General features: G+C 42.0%; 1 protein-coding gene across 6 annotated transcripts in view; it reads right to left on the bottom strand.

Moving 5' to 3' along the window:
* The window catches only part of LOC124872311 (astrotactin-2-like), a 513,868-nt gene that overhangs the window by 225,806 nt on the left and 265,736 nt on the right, over positions 1–22,326 (bottom strand). For all 6 annotated transcript variants that reach the window (XR_007039251.1, XR_007039252.1, XM_047372151.1 and 3 more), the window contains one exon: positions 21,064–21,231. Coding sequence is in view for 4 of the 6 variants with exons in the window: in XM_047372151.1 (XP_047228107.1) it covers positions 21,064–21,231 (168 nt within the window). In the remaining 2 variants the exon portion in view is untranslated. The remainder of the gene's footprint in view (positions 1–21,063; positions 21,232–22,326) is intronic.

The raw sequence follows: 22,326 nt of genomic DNA, 5'->3' as shown, positions 1-22,326 counted from the left end.
GTCCGGCGCCTAAGGAGGGGAAACAGTGCTTCGGCAACACTGTTTATAGTGGGGGTGGGAGGCTGCTGACTTTGACTGAGGACATTATCGGGCGGTGGAAGAAGTACTTTGAGGATCTCCTCAATCCTGCCATCACGCATTCCCTTGTGGAAACAGAGCCTGGGACTCGGGGTTGGACTCCTTCTTCACCCACGCTGAAGTCACCAAGGTGGTTAAAAAGCTCCGCAGTGGCAAGGCTTCGGGGGTGGATGAGATCCGCCCTGAGTACCTCAAATCTCTGGATGTTGTGGGGCTGTCATGGTTGACACGCCTCTTCAAAATTGCGTGGCGGTCGGGGACAGTGCCTCTGGACTGGCAGACTGGGGTGGTGGTCCCCCTTCATAAGAAGGGTGACTGGAGGGTGTGTTCCAACTACAGGGGGATCACACTCCTCAGCCTACCTGGTAAGGCCTACGCCAGGGTATTGGAGAGGAGAGTCCGGCCGATAGTCGAACCTCGGCTTCAGGAGGAGCAGTGTGGTTTTCGTCCCAGCCGTGGAACACTGGACCAGCTCTATACCCTCTACAGAGTACTCGAGGGTTCATGGGAGTTTGCCCAACCGGTTCACATGTGTTTTGTGGACCTGGAGAAGGCATTCGACTGTGTCCCTCGTGATGCCCTGTGGGAGGTGCTCCAGGAGAATGGAATTGGGGGCCCTTTATTAGGGGCCATCCGGTCTCTGTACAAGCGGAGCAGGAGTTTGGTTCGCATTGCCGGCACTAAGTCAGACCTGTTCCCGGTGCATGTTGGACTCCGGCAGGGCTGCCCTTTGTCACCGGTCCTGTTCATAACTTTTATAGACAGGATTTCTAGACGCAGCCAAGGTCCAGAGGGGGTCTGGTTTGGGGACCAGTGGATTTCGTCTCTTCTTTTTGCAGATGACGTGGTCCTGCTGGCCCCCTCTAGCTAAGACCTACAGCATGCACTGGGGCTGTTCGCCGCCAAGTGTGAAGCGGCTGGGATGAAGATCAGCTCCTCCAAGTCCGAGGCCATGGTTCTCAACCGGAAAAGGGTGGCTTGTCCTCTTCAGGTTGGAGGGGAGTTCCTGCCTCAAGTGGTGGACTTTAAGTATCTCGGGGTCTTGTTCACGAGTGAGGGAAGAATGGAGCGGGAGATTGACAGACGGATCGGTGCGGCTGCCACAGTAATGGGGGCGATGTGGTGAAGAGAGAGTTGTGCCAAAAAGCGAAGTATTTTTGTTAAGTATTGCTTTGTGATATTTGACCTTACAAGTTAGTTTCATAATTCCAAGTCAGAAAAGTCAAAAACAAAGTACTGAAGGTTTCTCATCAACCCTCACCTAAAAATGCAATATGGCATATAAAAATGGTTGATAGCTGGAATTATAGACACTTCTTAAGACTTTGATCATTGTTTTATCTCAGTACTCATGTTAGTGAACATTAATGTACACTCATGCACCTTCTACCTCAGAAATCTGAAAGATGGTTAACTTGAGGTTTCCAAATCAAGTTCCATGTATTCAGATAAGTAGATTAATTCATATTTTTTGGAAATTTAGATCAATGTATTATGATATTTCATTTCTCTATTGCTCTTTGTTTTAAATTTGCAATTTTATAATTTATTTTTATAGATGATCACATTTTGCTATTTCTGTTTTAATGTATTTAGTATTTTTAACATGACTTTGAATTACCTTTTGTATTAATGTTTCTATACAAATAAACTTGCCTAGTCTTACTTTTCATAATTACTGTTTCAAGAAGTGCTTTTGTACATTAAACTGTTTCATTTACACAACTTGAGTGAAGTATAAGTTAGTGTTGTTTGTAAGGTTAACAGCAGTTCTTTTACGATAATTTAACATTTAAAACTAACATGTAAAAATAACTATTACTGAAATTATATAAATTAAATGGGGATACAAAATAAGATACAAAATTTTCTATTTACAGCTACTGACTGTCCTCACTGACTGAATGCACTAGAAAAAAATATTGTTAAAAAATGTTGTTAACAAATATAGACATTTACACAGTATTATGAATATGAAATTCATCATATATTTCTGTTACGATTTGCTTACTGTTGTAGCCTTTGTAAAAATAAAAAATAAAGTAACACCTTCCATCAGTTATTTAGTATTTATATTGAAATGATCTGGTCTTCACTAGGTTCTGAAACTGTTTAACTCTAACCTCAGGAGTACAAAACCATCCATCACTGAGTCTGCTGTCTCATTATTTATCAAATAGAAAAGTTTGTGAAAAACTAAGTATAACCCCAAAAACCTTAGATACATGCACAATACTTACGTTTAGATTAAAATATATATATACTTTATTTTGTCATAACCTTACACAGTAGTTGAGCTGAGTATACTATTAGAAGTACATGTTTTCACAACTACATTTGCAGGAAGAAAAGGTGCCAAGCGACCATACATCTTTTCCACTTTGTTTCAGATGAGGTGCACTAGCCTGAAAGCACATTCCTGCTCTAATCTGAAACAGACCTTGCAAGTAATCAGTGAAGTGCAACTCTTTCTTCTCTGCAAACACATTTAAGTTGGGATCAAGCAATTAACAAGAAGATTTATGCCTGGCTGATTACATAGCCTGTTGAGTTAAACTTTAGACATCAGGAGCATGTGTATGACATGTCAGTCTTTGCATGAAAAAGTACTGTTCAGGTGCAGAAAAATTGATAATGTGGTTGAGAAGCAAAGCTCATTCTATTGTTTCCAAAGCTCAAATAAGCCAAATAAGTGTGACAGGGCGTTATGTAATAAAAAATCCTTTTAAAAAGGTTACCCAGACGTGATTAAACCACGTTTGAGAATAAGTCAGCTGCTTACACTAACAACTGCACTCCTTTTTAGGACAATATTAAATCGGTACATCAGAGAAGTACATGCACCCATTTGAATTCAATTGTTCACTTTATGATGACTTAATGATAATGATGTTTTTGTTTCTTTTTGAACATGCAATGTCTGCATTAAAAGCTTATCAACTGCTTTGTTAGTCAATTAATTGAGCACATTTTTGCCTTTTTAATGGCATTGGTCAAGTACTGTATACACTGATTAAACAAGGTAGTTCTGGGGGCAGCACAATGTTTAAACAATGCATACTAATGTGCATTAGGTCACATTAAAAAATCACTTTAATTCAGGAATTCACAGTGATTTCCTCCGGTTTTTTTTCTTAGCAACTTGTAATGTGTATGAACAAAACCTGTTGTATTTATAGGGACAACAATCCAAGTGGTAAATCAGCTCCCCTGATTACTAGAGAATGACATCAGCATAGGCCATTTAGCTCCGTTCTTTGTCACTTTTAGAATTGGAATACTTTGATTCAAAACATTCTTTAATAGTATTTAATTTTATTTTCAGACTTTCATAAAACAAATATTCCAAATTGCTTTAAATTAGCTATTTCCATCCTTTTCTGCTTTAAGAATAGATAAGGTGCATGTTTCAGAAGCTTGCAAACATGGGTTAATTTATGCACTCTTAATAGATATGGCCACCTGGTTAGAAACGTTTCTATGTCTAACTTAGAGATAATCACCTGTGTTTGCAAATCACCATTAGGTGAGCAATGCTGTGTAATTGTGCTTCTTCATACCACCTAGGATTCTAGGACAACATATACCCAGACAGTGTATGTGGATGTATGTATGTAGATAGATGGGAATAGTGAGAAGCTTTTGCAGACTATAATTATATTGCCAATACATTCAGTCCCCTTGTTTGAACTCCTTTCTCCAGTCTCTCACTTCAACTGTTTCTCTGTTCTAAATTAAGAGGCCAAAGCAGTTAAACAGAGGCAATCAATCGAGAGCGCAAAGCAACTCCGTTTCACATCATGCTGGAAATGATGTTCGTCACCATAATAATTTCTGTATCTCTTTCTGGCTGCGTGGTTGATTTTCACATTTCAAGGTTCACAGTGTTGGCAGAGAATAGATTTATTGTTGAACGGATGCCTATTTGAGCTTGTAATAATATTTCCAGGAAGAAAAGTCATTGTTCTTAAAGACCTTGAGTGGATTCAATAAAAGTATTTTCTCCAAGGGATTTGTGTATGTGGACACACAGGTATGCTATGTGTTGAGTGGTAAGCTAAAGCAGTTGTTGAGGTCACTTCATTTTTATATGTAAAGTGCTTTCCAAAACTATTCAGACCCCTGTCACTTTTTGAGTATTTGTCACATTACAAACACAAACTGCAATTTATTGTAACATTAATGCATGGAGTCCTTTCTTGGCAAATACAAATCTAAGAACATGGTGTCCATTTGTATGCAGCCCCTCAGGGTTGTTGCTCTGTAAAACCACCTTCTGTTCCAATTACAGGTGCAAGTCTAGGGGGATTGTCGATGCAAGCTTTTCATATGTTGCAAATTTCTCAAGCTCATTCATATTTGATAATATTTGAAATATTGTTATATTATATTATATTATATTATATTATATTATATTATATTATATTATATATGGTAATTATTGCTTTGTGATATTTGACCTCAGGAAAGTCAAAAATAAAGTACTGAAGGTTTCTCATCAACCCTCACCTAAAAAGGCCTGTGCTCGTATCATCCATTATTAAAAAACTTTCTGATAATACAGTTACATTTTGGTGATTTTGGTTAATAGTTAATTATACCACTTGTTAATTATAATTGTTAGGTTGTAGAAGACTGACAATCACAATTTCATCATGTATTTTGAAGGTCTAAACACTGTAGATGATTTTGCTTAGGAATTTGAAATTGTTAATTTTATTGTTTAAATTATAGTTTTTTAATAAATTGTCATAATCAAATAATAATTGCTCAATTTCTTTAAAATAAATAAAAATAATTTAGCATTAAATGTAGTAAAGCTCCAGTCAATTGTTACTAAATTCTAATTTTGTTATTTTTTCTAATTAACTACGGTCCAAATCAAGTCTTTTAACCCAAATCTAATTTATTCAAACTAAACATAGCTCCAGTTAACCTAATCTATAATAAAACTGGATCCAGTAAATTTAAAAATAAACTCAAGACAAATTATGTCACCATTGAGTTTCATTCATACAAAACATAGTCCAATTCAGGGCATTGCCGTTCAAGTCATTCAAATTAAATATGTTCTAAATAGTCCAACAATAATCCAGGAATATACTTTTCATTCAATCTAAATTCATATCCTATTCATTCTAAATAAATAAGTGAAATTAAAGGCAAATCAGTCCAGTTCATTAAAAATCAGTCCGATAAAGTACAATGAAAACATACACTTAAAAAAGATATTTACATTCAAATTGCATTTACCTGTATTCATAAAGGTATCAGCATATAAACAAAGGTTTCAAGTTTCAATAAAACCCGAAACTTAAATATAACCTTTTACCTCAGGGTGTTGCATTATCATGACTATATTTGTTATTTGAAAAAATATATATATATCTTTAATGCCTTTTTTAAGACTAAGATTATTCACACCATAAACAAGCTAACTAATACAGCCTATTTAAGGTAAATTGCTTAATCAACTATTTCCAGTGACACTTTCCTTGCATTCAGACAAGAATTAATGCATTATTAGTCACCCAATTATGAGCAGCCAGGCCCTGAGCAGACAGCAGAAACAATTGCATCATGCCTGTATACTGACCTCCAAGCCAGAGGGTGAGTTATGGTGTGAATGTGAAGGCACAGAGGATTGATTATCAAGTCACAGTGATACAGCGACAGGTAGTCAACAGTGCCGGTCAGACAGCTTGACAACGGGGGGGGGGGGCAAATGATGGAGATGCTGGTCGAGAACCTACTGAAACACCCTGCTTGTGTTTATACAGGCCAGAGGTTGCATGTCTGTCTGCAGGTGGTCACCTCTTAAAAAACTGACTGACCTGATAGGTCTAAAAGTCAACCTATTTAATTACAAAACAGTTCGATTCCAGTTAAAATACAGACACAACTGAATTATTAGAAGCATATTTCTACTGCAAACGTGAAAAATCTATCAGCATTTGCTTGTATGCCTTTCCATTATACACAGTACTGGACAAAGAGACAGAACTTTAAAACTATACAAAATAAGAAATGCAAGAATGATGACAATGAAAGACCATTGTATTGTACTGAATTAATTAAATTACTGTACAGACAGCTCCTTTCAAACTATTCATACCCCTAAACCTCTACACATTTTGTCTGTGAACGTCAAAAGGCAGGTCTGCCAAAGATCCGCAACTGGATTTAGGTATAGACTTTGACTGGACCATTCTAATACATGGATTCGCTTCAATTTAAACTACTCCCTTGTCATTGTCCTGATTGAAGGTGAACTTCTGTCTCAGTTTCAAGTTTTTGTAGCCTCCAATAGGTTTTCTTCCAGACTTTCCCTGTATTTAGCTCCATTCATCATCCCATCAGCCTTGTGTCCCATTTCTATATGTGCAAAACAAAAACATCCCTAAAGCATGATGCTCTGACCACTGCCTTTCACCATGTGGATGGGATGTCCAGGCTAATCTGCAGTGTTACTTTCCACTACACAATGTTTTGCATGTAGCACCAAATAGCTCAATTCTGGTCTTATGTGCTGTGTCCCCTACATGCAGTATGTGTACATGTGGAGTACACAATTACAGTTATCCTGTCCACAGATTCCTCAACTTGAGTGAAGGATCTCGGCAGCTCCTCAAGAGTTACCATGGGCCTCTTGGCTGCCTCTCTGATCAATGATCTCTTGCCACGCATTCTAGTTTAGGTATAAGGACATGTCTTGGCAGCTTAGCAGTTGTCTCATCCTCTTCTCATTTTTGAATGATGGATTAAACAATGGTATTTGAGATGTCACAGTTTGGGATATTATTTTATAACCTAACCCTGCTTTCCACATTGTCACAACTTTATGCAAGACTGGTGTCTTCCTGGTTATGTTTGTTCACTAATTGTCAAGGAGTGACATTTTGGACTTTGTGGGTTCTTGTGATGGTTTATTTTGTAATTTAGATTCTCCTTATGGCTCTTTGTTTATTTCTTAGGTTATTGTTTCTATGTCCCCCTCTAGTTTCTCTGTTTACTTTAGTTCATAGTTATTCTAGTTCTTTATTTCCTCCTCTGATTTATTCTCTTGCTTAGTTTGTGTTTTCTGTTGTTTGTTTAGTCCTTTCACCCATCCTCAGCCTTTGTATTTGTTTCACCTGTTCCTTGTCACACCTGTTCCCTGTTTCTTTGATTACCTGCCTTTTGTTTCCCTCTCTGTGCTCTGTGTATATTAGTTGTTCTGTGTGCTTAGTTCCTTGCTGGTGTGTTCTGTTACTACCCCGTTCCCTACCACGTCTATGCTTTGTTTATGCTTCGCTTTGTAATACTATGCTTCGACTATGCTACGTTTTGTCTATGCTATGCCTTGCCATGAGTACCTGCAGGTTTGCGCAAGTTTTTGATCTTGTCTTTGTTTCATCCCTGCAGTGTTTTTGTTACGTTTTTGGACTTTGTGAATAAACAAGGAAGTTACTAAGATGCGTTTACCGAGCTCTTGTCTGCACTTTAGTCCGACCCAAAATACTCCCACGTCACTAATATTCTCTAACTTACCTCTGAGGCCTTCACAGAACACCTGCATTCATACTGAAAATAAATTAGACACAGGTGGACCACTTACTAATTAGGTGACATCAGAACGCTCTTGAATTTTATGTAAGGGTATTAAAGGCCTTTTTAGATAACCTTTCATGATCTACATGTATTTATAAGGCTATGGAATGGAGGGTTAAAATTGACCAACCAATATTACATGTTATCCATGTGGGGAGGTAGTAGTAAACTTATAACTAAAATGGACTGTAGAAAGTAATTCAGAATTGCAGAAAAACTGAGACATAGAACAAGACCAGAAGGCAGCAGCAGCAGCTGTTCAGTACGTGAGTGCACACAGAACAGAGACATGTATCATCCTTTAGTGTCAATCTTATCTGAGAAATATGCTAATCAGTGGGATCTGATGCAGATAATAACATGCCAAGGATGGTGCTCACCAATGTTGCTTGTGTTTAAAGTACTGAATGCATTGGGACAACTCAGCTCTGGGGAAATCCTGCACAGGTGAAGGCTTTGAGTTGTAAGCCAGAGCACTTTGATTCCATAATTGCAACAGCATGTGCTGACATCTCAAAGGACTGTGGTTTTAACAGATTGCCTTGTATAATGTGAAAGGACAAAAATATGCAAAAAGGGGTGCGGGGTCCATAGTTGTGTTAATTTTGGAACTGTATGCTCAGTATGAGGGATTGCTGCAAAGTTAATGCAAGCCACTGTCGCTATGTGCTCATCCAGGAGGAGTAACTGCTGCAAGTCACTGACTCAATGCAGTCTGCTGGGTCTCCTTAGATAGAAAACCATTAAAACCAATTTAAATAATAAACTGAATCCGACTGCACTGTTTAATAGTTAGAATTAATTGGAATGTGTGTACCTGACTTGAAATCTGTAATATTCGATTGAATTGTCTTTGTAAAGTGCCTTGAGACAATATGTGTTGTGAATTGGTGCTATATAAATAAACCTGAACTGAATCGAATTGAACTATGAAGTGAATGGTGCTAAGGTAAAGGGAGATTTTTATTTGAAAAACGTATTTGAAAACCTTTTCTTAATTTTCTTTCACTTTAACTTAATTTTCACTACTTTGTCTTAACTAGCTTCCTAAAATCCTAATAAAATAAATTATTTGTGATTGTAATCTGACAAAAGGTGAAAATCTTTAAGGAGTATGAATACTTTTGCAAGGCTGATCTTCCTTGTGTGGCCATTTCACTAACGATTTATGTCCTGATGTTACATATACGTATATGTATAGCATGTATCTAGGTAATTTTTTTGGTATCCACTGGGATGTACACAAGCTTTAAGTATTTTGACAATATAGTAAAAAATTAACTGGGACATTAAAAACATTTTTGTCTTTCCAGTCCAACATGTACAACATGTATATTTTAGCTGTGTTTTATGCAGCAAACATAATCATCTGACATTTTACTCTGTAACAAATGAAAATATTAACCACTATGTTAAATGTGTAACATTTTTTCATTGAGTGTGTGAGTGTGCCATAAAGTATAAAAGAGGACAAATCCTTTAATAGAAATCTTTTTTAAGAGGACCTTTAATTTGGCACCTTTGTAGACCTTTATTCACTAAGGACAACCAAAATACTTAAGACCAATTACTGATTAAATAATCTAGCTTCCGAAAAGGACAGATGAAACGAAAAATACAAGGACAGTGACACGAAGACAGCAGCACTAACAAAGTGAAAATGTTAAGTGCAGTGGGGTCTGGATAAATGACTCAAAAATTGAATTACGACCTTTAATGATTTCACATTGCAGCAGCGTGCAGGCACTGATGAACTGCAACTGGATGCACTCCTGTCTGCACACATCCGGAATCTCCAAACACATGTGCCAATTCCATCTTTGGCACCGTCATGCGTAGCGACTAGGCTGAGTGCCTCTGATACATAATGTATCAGCCCATAGCATGTCCTTGACTTGGGTTACATAAATTTCACATACATTACAGATGTAATCCATTCTAATGAGCTTAGATTTTATCCAGTCGGGCAGGAAAAACACAGGGGAAACAGACCACTCAAGGTAAGATAAATATCATCAAGCTGCCTGCTCAGCTTTTGTTGGGATGGTTTTAATGTCACTAGGTGCAAAGCATTGTGTGCTGAAAGTGTGCATACTGCTGCTGGTGGTTATTTACTGAGACAGTGTGAGTTCTGCTTACACAGTGTGCACGCTGGAGTCCCGCTGTTGCATCAAGGATAGACAGAGGACCTAAAGAAGACTGTTACATTCACCTAAAAAGCATCAGAAAATTAAAAACATGATCTTAAAATATACATGACTGCCCATATTAAATAAACATAAAGAAGATATTGACTTTATGTCACAACCCCTTTATTTTTAGATTCCAGTTGCATTTGTGTTATTTATAACAAATCAAATATAAAACAGCATCTATGAAATGCTACCAATCTCTTGTGAATCATTCTAAAATATATATGTGCTAAAAAGTACTTCTGCTGATTATTGAATGCTATCAACAGGGTTAAAGATCATCTATATGTCTTAATCTGAGTGCATTCAGTGCCTGCCTTGCTTCTTTTAGGCTGAGCTCTTAGAAAAAAATCGCAAAAAACATAACAGAGGTTTTAGACTTAGATGGTTTTTTTTATATATAGGTTAAAAACTCTCACCAGATTGGATAGACTTTGCACTATTATCTCACATTTGGTTTTGAAAAGTTCTATCTTGCTGTGTATACACAAAGATAAAAGGGTCTATCTATCTATCTATCTGTCTGTCTGTCTGTCTGTCTGTCTGTCTGTCTGTCTGTCTGTCTGTCTGTCTGTCTGTCTGTCTGTGTGTCTGTCTGTCTGTCTGTCTGTCTGTCTGTCTGTCTGTCTGTCTGTCTGTCTGTCTGTCAAAACATTGTAAAAAAAAAACTGGATATGCTTTATATGACTGAAATATTAACCTTTGGTTGTCTATCCGTGAACCTCTGGGAAGTTCTTTTAAGACTCTTTCACCATTTCAGGTGACCATGTCATGAAGCTCATAACGAGAATCCCAAGAGAGCAAAGCAGTAATCAAAGAAATGTGATATATGTATATATGTATATATAGTATATATGATTTTTAGACTGTGGGAGGAAGCTGGAGTACTTGGAGAGTACCCATGAATGCACTGGAAGAACATGCAAACTCCATATAGGAAGACACCAGGCGGGGAATCAAACCCAGGACCTTCTTGCTGCAAGGCAACAGTACTACCAACTGTGTCACTGCGTAGCCCGTGATAAGGAAATGCTACTGATATTAGCATAAGTGTAAAAATGTATATTACAAACTTCAAGTGGCAGTAAGAATAATTATTTGCTGTCATAAGTAAAATGTTATACATTTTTATTGTTTTTGTCCAAATACTGTTTAGAAACTATTGTGTTTTTACTCAAACTTTTTCTACAGTAAGAATCTCATGATCTCATCCCAGCCCATGACTATAAAACACAAATTAAAAAAATTAAATTCACTGCTTAATTACAGAATAGGACAGAAAAAAAAAAAAACACACATTCATGCACCCCAGCGTTTACATGTGTTTATTCTGAATAAATATGAGTTTTGTATGAACTATTGTGTATTGTGTCTCATCATTAATAGAAGAGAACAAGAATATTCAGAATCAGAATCAGCTTTATTGCCAAGTTCGTACATACAAACAAGGAATTTGACTCCAGTATACATTGCTCTTTGGTTTTGTTTTTGCATTACAGAATACATATTTACAATGTACAATATACACATATATAAATAAAAAAGTGCATTTGCAACATCTGTATGCTGTTGTTTTGTACTCTATTGAATGTTCAACAGAGAAACAGCCTGGGGGAAGAAACTGTCTCTGTGGCGGCTGGTTTTAGCGAACAGTGCTCTGTAGCGGCGGCCTGAAGGTAAAGCTCTGAACAGTTTATGTGCAGGGTGTGTGGGGTCTGCATATATTTTAGCTGCCCTTTAACTGACCCTAGACCCGTATAAGTCCTGGATGGAGGGAAGGTCAGCCCTGATTATTCTCTCTGCATTCCTGATTATTTGTTGCAGTCTGGACCTGTCCTGTTTTGTGGATGAGCCAAACCACACTGAGATGGATGAAGACAGGACAGACTGAATGATGGCAGTGTAGAAGATGACCAGGAGCTCCTGTGGAAGGTTGAACGTCTTGAGTTGCCTCAGGAAGTACAGTCTCTGCTGGGCCTTCTTTCAAACTGTGTCTATGTGTGAAGACCATCTCAGGTCCTCAGAGATGGTGGTTACTAGGAACCTGAAGTGGTCCACGGCCAATACAGTGTTGTTGAGGATGGTGAGGTGGGTGTATGGGGGTGGTGTTCTCTGAAAGTCCACCACCATTTCCACAGTCTTGTGTGGGTTGAGTTCAAGGTAGTTCTGACCGCACCAGTGCACCAGCCGATCCACCTGCTCTCTGTATGCCGACTCATCACCGTCCTGGATCAGTCCAATGACAGTGGTGTCATCTGCAAACTTAAGGAGTTTCACGGACGGGACCGCTGAGGTGCAGTCATTTGTGTACAGGGAGAAGAGGAGTGGGGATAGAACACACCCCTGGGGGGCACCAGTACTTATTGATCTGCTGCGGGAGAAGATGCTCCCCAGTCTCACCTGCTGCTGTCGGTCCGTCAGGAAGCTGTTGATCCACTGACAGGTGGAGGATGGGACGTTGAGCTGGGTGAGCTTCTGGTGGAGGATATCTCTGTGGCGGCTGGATGATGGTGTTGAAGGCCGAGCTGAAGTCTACAAACAGGATCCAGGCGTACGTCCCTGGACGGTTGAGGTGTTGCAGGATGAAGTGTAGACCTAAGTTAACAGCATCATCTGCCAACCTGTTTGCTCGGTAAGCAAACTGCAGGGGGTCCAGCAGGGGGCCTGAAATGTCTTTCAGGTGCATCAACACCAGTCGCTCAAAGGATTTCATGACCACAGACATCAGGGCTACAGGCCTGTAGTAATTTAATCCTAGGATGGTGGGTTTCTTAGGAACCAGGATGATGGTGGATCATTTGAGGCAGGAGGGGACCTCACATTTCTCCAGTGATTTGTTGAAGATCCTTGTGAAGATCGGATCGAGTTGATTTGCACAGGCTTTCAGGCAGGGGAGACGTTATCAGGTCCTCCAGCTTTCTTTGTTTTCATTCGATGAAAGAGCCTATTTACATTTTCCTCGAAAATGTTTAGTGCAGGCAGAAGATCTGAAGGTAGGGGGTTGGTTACTTTATGGGAGGAATTTGTTCCTGAATGGGATGTGGAGGAGATGGTTTGAGGTGTGAATGGCTTCTTGTCATGTCTGCAGTAGAAGCCACTCAGACGGTTCGCCAGGCGAAGACTCTGTTCAGGAAGGGTGTGGGGGCTCTTGTAGGCAGTCAGGTTTCTCAGACCGGTACATACAGCTGAAGTGTCACCAGTAGAAAGGTTATTCTTAAGCTTCTCACTGTAGCTTCTCTTGGCTGCTTTGATCTCCTTTGTTAGTCTGTTCCTGGCCCGCCTGTACCGCGCCCAATCTCCACTGCTGTGAGCTTCTTCCTTATCCCTGCGCAGATTCCTGATGTGTGGAGTAAACCATGGCTTGTTATTCCCAAAGGTGCAGAAGGTCCTGGTCTGCACACACATGTCATCACAGAAACTGATGTATGATGTCACCACATCAGTTAGTTGGTTTAGGTCAGTGGCTGAGATTTCAAAAACAGTCCAGTCTGTGCATTCAAAGCAGGCCTGTAGCATCTGCTTTAATTTCTCAGTCCACTTCTTAACAGTGTGAACCGTGGGTTTGGAAGCTCTTAGTCTCTGTCTGTAGGTTGGGATGAGGTGGATTAGATAAAGATCCGAAAAACCCAGAGCAGCCCTGGTAACAGCATGATATGAGTCCTTTAAAGCTGTGTAACAATGGTCCAGTGTGTTTTTGTCTCTGGTGGCACACTTAATATGCTGTCTGTATTTGGGGAGTTCATTGGAGAGGTTTGCTCTGTTAAAATCTCCCAGTATTGTGATGAAAGTGTCATGGTGCGGTTTTGGTGTGGACCAATATGCAGACAAGATTCTGGATGCGGCTTTTCAAAAACAGTCTTCAAACTTTATTTTAAGGATTCCAAAATAGCAAAAATGAAAACACTGCAGGTACGAACATGATTAATCCAAAACTTACATGTGTACTCCTTGCAGGAACGAAGCAAACATAAAACAGAGTCCTGGTCTAGCGAGCGGGCAGAACAGAGTGAAGATGAACAACAACAAGGAACCAGCAGGGAACAAAGAGCACAGACCAATTCATATACAGCAGGATGTGACAGGAGAACAAAGGACAGATAATCAAAAAACGTAGAACAGGTGCGGCAAGGAGACAGGGAGGCCGAAGGGACAGGTGGAACAGATTAACCAATAAGGAGAAACACAATCCCAAGCAGAACAAGAGACTACGGTAAAATAACCAAAACATAAGAAATCTAGAATAACCAGAAGATAGAAGAAACAGAGGAATCTGGAAGGAACAGGAAAAACAACAGAACCTAAGGCCTAAGAAAAAGGGGACCATAAAGAAACCCTGACTACAAAAGCAAACACTGAAAGAATAAACTGAGAATGAAACAGGAGAAATTATGACTAGAATAAAAGTAAACAGAAACTAAAGCTAACCTGTTAAAGGAGGAACTGGAGAATAAAGATAAACAGAAGAAACAGAGATAAGAGGGACCATGAATGTAAAGGGAACAAAAACTGAGTAATTAACAACTAAAAGAGGAAAACTAATGATGAGAGGAGAACAGACAGGGAGGCAAAAGGAAACCAGAATATCGAGGCACGTGACGTCGCCCGGTACGGCGGAGCCGGGGTCCCACCCTGGAGCCAGGCCTGGGGTCGGGACTCGTCGGAGAGCGCCTGGTGGCCGGGTTGCTCCTCGCGGGACCCGGCCGGGCCAAGCCCGAACGAGAGACGCGAGGCCATCCCCCAGTGGGCCCACCACCTGCAGGGGGAACCGTGAGGGACCGGTGCAAAGAGGACTGGGTGGCGGACGAAGGTGGAGACCTCAACGGCCCAATCCCCGGATGCTTAGGCTGGCTCTAGGGACGTGGAATGTCACCTTGCTGGGGGGGAAGGAGCCTGAGCTTGTGCGGGAGGTCGAGAGATATCGACTAGAAATAGTCGGGCTCGCCTCCACGCACAGCGTGGGCTCTGGAACCCATCTCCTTGAGAGGGGTTGGACTCTCTTCTACTCTGGAGTGGCCCACGGGGAGAGGCGGCGGGCTGGTGTGGGTTTGCATGTTGCCCCCCAGCTCAGCCGTCTCGTGTTGGGGTTTACCCCAGTGGATGAGAGGGTTGTATCCCTGCGCCTTCGGGTTGGGGAGAGGTCTCTGACTATCATTTCAGCCTACGGGCCGAGTGGTAGTGCAGAGTACCCTGCCTTCTTGGCGTCCCTGTTGGGGGTGCTGGATAGTGCCCCTCCCGGGGACTCCATTATTCTGCTGGGGGACTTCAACGCCCACGTGGGGAACGACAGTGACACCTGGAGAGGCGTGATCGGGAGGAATGGCCTCCCCGATCTGAATCCGAGTGGTGTTTTGTTATTGGACTTCTGTGCTAGTCACGGATTGTCCATAACGAACACCATGTTCAAACATAAGGGTGTCCATCAGTGCACTTGGCACCAGGACACCCTAGGCAGGAGGTCGATGATCGACTTTGTTGTCGTATCATCAGACCTTCGGCCGCATGTTTTGGATACTCGGGTGAAGAGAGGGGCTGAGCTGTCCACTGATCATCACCTGGTGGTGAGTTGGATCCGCTGGAGGAGGAGAAAGCCGGACAGACTCGGCAGGCCCAAGCGCATAGTGAGGGTCTGCTGGGAACGCCTGGCGGAGCCCTCGGCCAGGGATGTATTCAACTCCCACCTCCGGGAGAGCTTCGACCAGATCCCGGGGGATGTTGGAGACATAGAGTCCGAGTGGACCATGTTCTCTGCATCTATTGTCGATGCTGCTGCCCATAGCTGCGGCCGTAAGGTCTGCGGTGCCTGTCGTGGCGGCAATCCCAGAACCCGGTGGTGGACACCGGCAGTAAGGGATGCAGTTAAGCTGAAGAAGGAGTCCTATCGGCTGTGGTTGGCTTGTGGGACTCCTGAGGCGGCTGACGGGTACCGTGAGGCCAAGCGTGCTGCGGCCCGGGCTGTGGCAGAGGCAAAAACACGGGCCTGGGAAGAGTTCGGTGAGGCCATGGAGAAGGACTACCGGTTGGCCTCGAAGCGATTCTGGCAAACCGTCCGGCGCCTCAGGAGGGGGAAGCAGTGCTTTGCCAACACTGTTTATAGTGGGGGCGGGAGACTGCTGACCTCGACTGAGGACATTATCGGGCGGTGGAAGGAGTACTTCGAGGATCTCCTCAATCCTGCCATCACGCATTCCGTGGTGGAAACAGAGGCTGGGGACTCGGGGTTGGACTCTTTCATCACCCAGGCTGAAGTCACCGAGATGAGATCCGCCCTGAGTACCTCAAGTGTCTGGATGTTGTAGGGCTGTCATGGTTGACACGCCTCTTCAACATTGCGTGGCGGTCGGGGACAGTGCCTCTGGGCTGGCAGACTGGGCTGGTTTGGGGACCAGTGGATTTTGTCTCTTCTTTTTGCGGATGACGTGGTCCTGCTGGCCCCCTCTAGCCAAGACCTACAGCATGCGCTGTGGCGGTTCGCAGCCGAGTGTGAAGCGGCTGGGATGAGGATCAGCTCCTCCAAGTCCGAGGCCATGGTACTCGACCGGAAAATGGTGGCTTGTCCTCTTCAGGTTGGAGGGGAGTTCCTGCCTCAAGTGGAGGAGTTTAAGTATCTCGGGGTCTTGTTCACGAGTGAGGGAAGAATGGAGCGGGAGATCGACAGACGGATCGGTGCAGCTGCCACAGTAATGGGGGCGCTGTGCCGGTCCATTGTGGTGAAGAGAGAGCTGAGCCGAAAAGCAAAGCTCTCAATTTACTGGTCGGTCTACGTTCCTACCCTCACCTATGGCCATGAACTTTGGGTCATGACCGAAAGAACGAGATCACGGATACAAGCGGCTGAAATGAGCTTCCTCCGTAGGGTGGCCGGGCACTCCCTTAGAGATAGGGTGAGGAGCTCGGCCATCCGGGAGGAGCTCGGAGTAGAGCCGCTGCTCCTCCACATTGAGAGGAGCCAGTTGAGGTGGCTCGGGCATCTATACCGGATGCCTCCTGGACGCCTTCCTCGGGAGGTGTTCCAGGCACGTCCCACCGGGAGGAGGCCCAGGGGACGGCCCAGGACACGCTGGAGGGACTATGTCTCTCGGCTGGCCTGGGAACGCCTTGGGCTCCCCCTGGAGGAGCTGGAGGAGGTGTCTGGAGAGAGGGACGTCTGGGCGTCTCTGCTGAGTCTGCTGCCCCCGCGACCCGGTCCTGGATAAGCGGAAGACGACGAACGAACGAAGAAAAAACAGAGATAAGAGGGACCATGAATGTAAAGGGAACAAAAACTGAGTAATTAACAACTAAAAGAGGAAAACTAATGATGAGAGGAGAACAGACAGGCAAAAGGAAACCAGAATTGTCAGAACACAAAAAGCGATGAACAAGAATACAAAACTTCAAACAAGAGCATGTAGTAAAACAAAACACCAAACCACAAACAAAGTCCAAAATCTCACATCCTGACAGAAAGAGTCCGTGTGTTTTTTCTCCACGTCTGTAATCAGCTCAGCAAGATGTTTTTCCGGCAGAAGTGCAAACATGCGGCGGAAAATATGAGCCGATTATTATAAACGAGGAAAACTCTCTCGGTGAATAAAACGGTTTACAGTTTATGGAAAATGTCTCCAGATTAGGACTACATGTTTTCCCCAGCACTTTTATGTCTCTACACCAATCTTCATTTATATAAAAGCAGATTCTGCCTCCTCGCTTCTTCCCCGATAGCGCCGCGCTGCGATCCGCTCTGAACAGCTGGAAGTCCGGCATCAGCAGTGTGCAGTCCGGGATGTTTTCACTCAGCCATGTCTCGGTGAAGTAGAGAACCGCTGATCCGCGGAAGTCCGTGTTTTTACCGGTGAGAAGAAGCAGCTCGTCCATCTTGTTGCTTAGAGAGCAGACATTTGCCAGGTGGATTGAAGGCAGTGGTGTGCGAAGTCCTTTTTTGCGGAGCTTCACCAGCGCGCCAGCGCGCTTTCCCCTCCAACACTTTCGGCGCAGTATCCCGTATAGTGCCGCAGCTCCGCTTGCCAAGAGCTCAGTGAACCTCGGATTGGTGAAAGATGGTGAAAAAATCTCAAGAGAGGACTTTTTCACTCTATGATGTTGAGAAGTTCCTCTCTACTGAATGAGACCACAGAATTGTGGCCCGAGACCACAGTACTGTGGCTCGAAAAACATAAAAACACACAAAATACAAAAACAAAGAGAGAGCGAAGCTCCGAGGCTGCCATTGTCGGTGCCATCCAGGTGTTTCATTCCTAGGTTTCTTTTTAGTACAGTTGCTAAACTTACACAGAGTCATAGCTCTGTTGAGCCATCCATTCCCTTAGCTCTCAGCAGTCATGACTTTATGGGATTCTTCCAAAATATAATTGATTCTATTAAAAAGAAAATCTTTGACATACTCCTGAAGATGATTACTTCATCCTCAGCAAGTGAGACAACATTGGAAGTAACAGTAGAACCCGATCTGTGTTTGGACTGTTTTGATCCTGTGGAGCTTCCTGAGTTATCAGAAATATTAGCTTCATCTAAACCTTCAACTTGTATGTTAGACCCAATCCCAACCAAATTATTTAAGGAAGTGTTCCCTCTGATTACCAGCCCCATTTTAGATATGATTAATTTATCCTTAGTAAATGGATATGTACCACAGGCTTTTAAGTTAGCTGTAATTAAACCCTTACTTATGAAACCTTCGCTTGATCGAGATGACTTGAAAAATTACAGACCTATATCCAATCTTCCATTCTTATCTAAAATTCTTGAGAAAATAGTTGCTAATCAAATGTGTGAGCATTTACACAGCAATGACCTGCTTGAAGAGTTTCAGTCAGTCTTCAGAGCTCATCATAGCACTGAAAAAGCTCTACTGAAAGTCACTAATGATATTTTTATGGATTCAGATAATGGACTTGTGTCTGTACTGGTTCTGTTAGATCTCAGTGCTGCATTTGATACAGTCGACCATAATATTCTCTTAAAAAGGCTGGAATATGCTGTAGGGATCAGGGGAACAGCGCTAGGCTGGTTTAAATCTTATCTGTCTGACAGATTCCAGTTTGTTCATGTAAATGATAAATCATCTTTAAACTCCAGGGTTAATTGTGGAGCACCACAGGGTTCAGTACGTGGGCCAATTCTCTTTACTATATATATGCTTCCAATAGGTCAAATTATCAGGCAGCATAGAATAAATTGTCACTGTTACGCTGATGATACTCAGCTTTACTTATCCATGAATCCTGATGAGCCCAACCAGTTAGATAGACTACAAGCATGTCTTGAAGACATAAAAACGTGGATGACTTTAAATTTTCTGCTTCTAAATTCAGACAAGACAGAAGTTGTTGTCTTTAGACCGGAGTCTTTAAAAAGGAAACTGCTTAGTCAATCACTTAACCTGGATAGCATTAAATTGACCTCCGATAATAAAGTAAAAAACCTTGGTGTTATTTTTGACCAGGTCATGTCATTTAAATCCCATATTAAACAGATTTCTAGGATTTCCTTCTTTCATCTCCGGAACATTGCCAAAATTAGAAATATCCTGTCCAGGAGTGACACTGAAAAACTACTCTGCTGCAGCAAGAGTTCTGATGAAAATTAAAAAGAGAGATCATATTTCTTCTACTTTAGCTTCCCTTCATTGGCTCCCTGTTAAATCCAGAATATAATTTAAAATTCTCCTTCTCACATATAAAGCCCTTAATGATTTAGCTCCATCATACATCACAAATCTGATTGTTCCATATGTTCCTAACAGAGCACTTCATTCTCAGACTGCAGGTTTACTGGTGGTTCCTAGAGTCTCTAGAAGTAGAATGGGAGGCAGATCCTTTAGTTATCAGGCTCCTCTCCTGTGGAACCAGCTTCCAGTTTTAGTCCGTGAGGCAGACACCCTGTCTACTTTAAAGGCTAGGCTTAAAAGTTTCCTTTTTGATGAATCTTATAGTTAGAGTGGCTTACGTTATACTGAGGTATCTTCCTTATTTTTTACCTCCATCTTCTTCCCTCCCTGTTGGATAGAGTAAGGAGGAGTCAGGTTTAGCCTAATCCGGCTCAGTTATGGTTGATGTGCAAACACACCCTCCATTTCTGCTACCTGTATGACCCCCTCCATTTTCCAATGGTTATGGTCAATCTGACAGAGAGAGGTATCCCAATTGTTGTGGTTTTTAGTATAACAATGGCCATCAGTGGGATCTAGACAGACAAACTGTCTACTTTTAAGGCTAGGCTTAAAACTTTCCTTTTTGATAAAGCTTATAGTTAGAGTGGCTTAGGGGATCCTGAGCTATCTGTGTAGTTATGCTGCTATAGGCTTAGGCTGCTGGAGGACATAATGACCACTTTCACCCTCTTCGCAACATTCTCACACTACTCTCTAATTCTGCATTATTTGCTATTATTTCAGTTTTTTACTTTATGTTCTCCCTTTCTCTCTTCCTAGTCGCTACACCTAGCCTGACTCTGTGTCTACCTGTGACACCTTTCTGGAGAAGGGCATCGTCCAAGCTTCTGCTGCCAACAATTTAATGCTCACCCTCTACTGACGACCCACATGGCCCTGTCTTTCAGTGTTTAACCCTTTCTCTCTCCTAGACATGGCAATTGACTGAGCTTTTACTGTGACTAACTCTATGTGCTCTCTTTCAGACTAACCTTGAAAACTGGCTCAGAGTTTATCTGTTCATTCTTTCTAGGTGAAACGACTAAAGGAGCTACATCCATTAACATTTACTTTTCCTTCCTATAGAAAGTACTCCTGGATCAGTGCTTCTTTGTTCTCTTTGTGTCTCTGCTCTGTTCTCTCAAACCCCCAGTCGGTCGTGGCAGATGGCCGCTCACACTGAGCCTGGTTCTGCTGCAGGTTTCTTCCTGTTAAAAGGGAGTTTTTCCTCTCCACTGTCGCTACATCCATGCTCAGTATGAGGGATTGCAGCAAAGTCAACGCCAGGGACTGTTCACTGTCGCTACATGCTCATCCAGATCTCTGACTCAATGCAATCTGCTGGGTTTCCTTAGATAAAAAAACGTTTTATCCAATTTGAATAAATAACTGAATCTGACTGCACTGTTCAATGGTTACAATTAATTGGACTTTATGTACCTGACTTTTGTGAAGTGCCTTGAGACGACATGTGTTGTGAATTGGCGCTATATAAATAAACTGAATTGAAATTGAATTATTATGTGTATTGTATTGAATATTGTGTGAACAAACCTGTATCCTGGTCACAAATCTGTTCGCAGGGCTCGGTGGTCCTTTGGCCACAGAAGTCATGGACCCACTGCGTTGACGAATTGGTCTGATAGTAAAGCGTTAGCTTAGCTGGATTTAGCCAATTGGAGACATCGAGGAAGCTCCCCATGCTCACCACAAAACTACTTCCTAGAAAAACAAAACAAACAAAAAATGTAATTTCATGTCATACATGCAAAAACCATAAAAAAACTAAAATAGACTGAGAGAACTTGATTGATTGGTATGCTTGAAAAGCTTCTTTCCACATTCCACTGAAAAATCAATTGGGGAAGTAGCTAATTCTTTTGTTTTCATTGTAATTTTATTTCCCATCCTGACTGGACTGAATTTCAATGAGAAAATTAAGACCCATAATGTGTGTATTGATGGGATTTCCTTGGTAATTGCAACACATGGGATAAAAGGGTTTCACAAGTCAATCATTAAATGCTATTCTCCAAGACGCTGACTTACCTTTCTTTCTTACAGCTCTCAGACCAATCATTAAACTCTGATCACTGAACAAGACTATTCCTAATTGATGCCAATGAGTTTCAGTTCCACAGAGAGCTGAGAGATTGTGCTTTAGCTCTCTCGTTAACAAAGTCTTATGCGGCTGTATTGAGAGTATCAATAACCACAAAATTAAAACCATTGGCAAGTGAGGTATTTAATGTGGAATCCAGTTTAAAAAAACAATCTTTAACAAGGGAACATCGGGTCTGAGCATTTTGGATTGGCGAATGTCACCTTCCATTCTGTCAATTCTCTGCTGCAGACAAAGCACAGCCCCTACATTGCAATAACACTCTGCGAAAGCCTCTTCCAAAAGGACAATGTACTCAGCTACACTGCATAAACTGCTGAGGAACAGCTTGTTGAATAGAGCAAAGAGCCAAGGCTCTAAATCTTCAAATTCCCTGGATCAAAATCTCATGAAGCATCCGTGGGATGCACCAGACCAGACCCACAGATGTCTCACCCCACAACCCACGGGACTGAAGGAATCAGCTGCCAGTGCCCTTGTGTCAATAACCCAACCAGACAGACTTGATGTCAGTGCTTTTTCTAGCAGTTTAAATTATCTTTAAATGGTTCAATTTCACAAAGTTGAGTTAAGGGGAGTGCCTTTTAGATTAAAATTCCAGCAGGGAGATGCACAACACTTAGAATGCTTACATTTGAAGAGCAAATAAAGATAATATTTTAAGCCTATTATTTGTTTGCATCTGTTTGGACAGG

This window comes from Girardinichthys multiradiatus, chromosome 8 (genome assembly GCF_021462225.1).
Source record: "Girardinichthys multiradiatus isolate DD_20200921_A chromosome 8, DD_fGirMul_XY1, whole genome shotgun sequence".
Classification (NCBI taxonomy): Eukaryota; Metazoa; Chordata; class Actinopteri; order Cyprinodontiformes; family Goodeidae; genus Girardinichthys; species Girardinichthys multiradiatus.
Note: the sequence above shows the minus strand (reverse complement) of the source record. Positions and strands in the feature narration are given on the sequence as shown.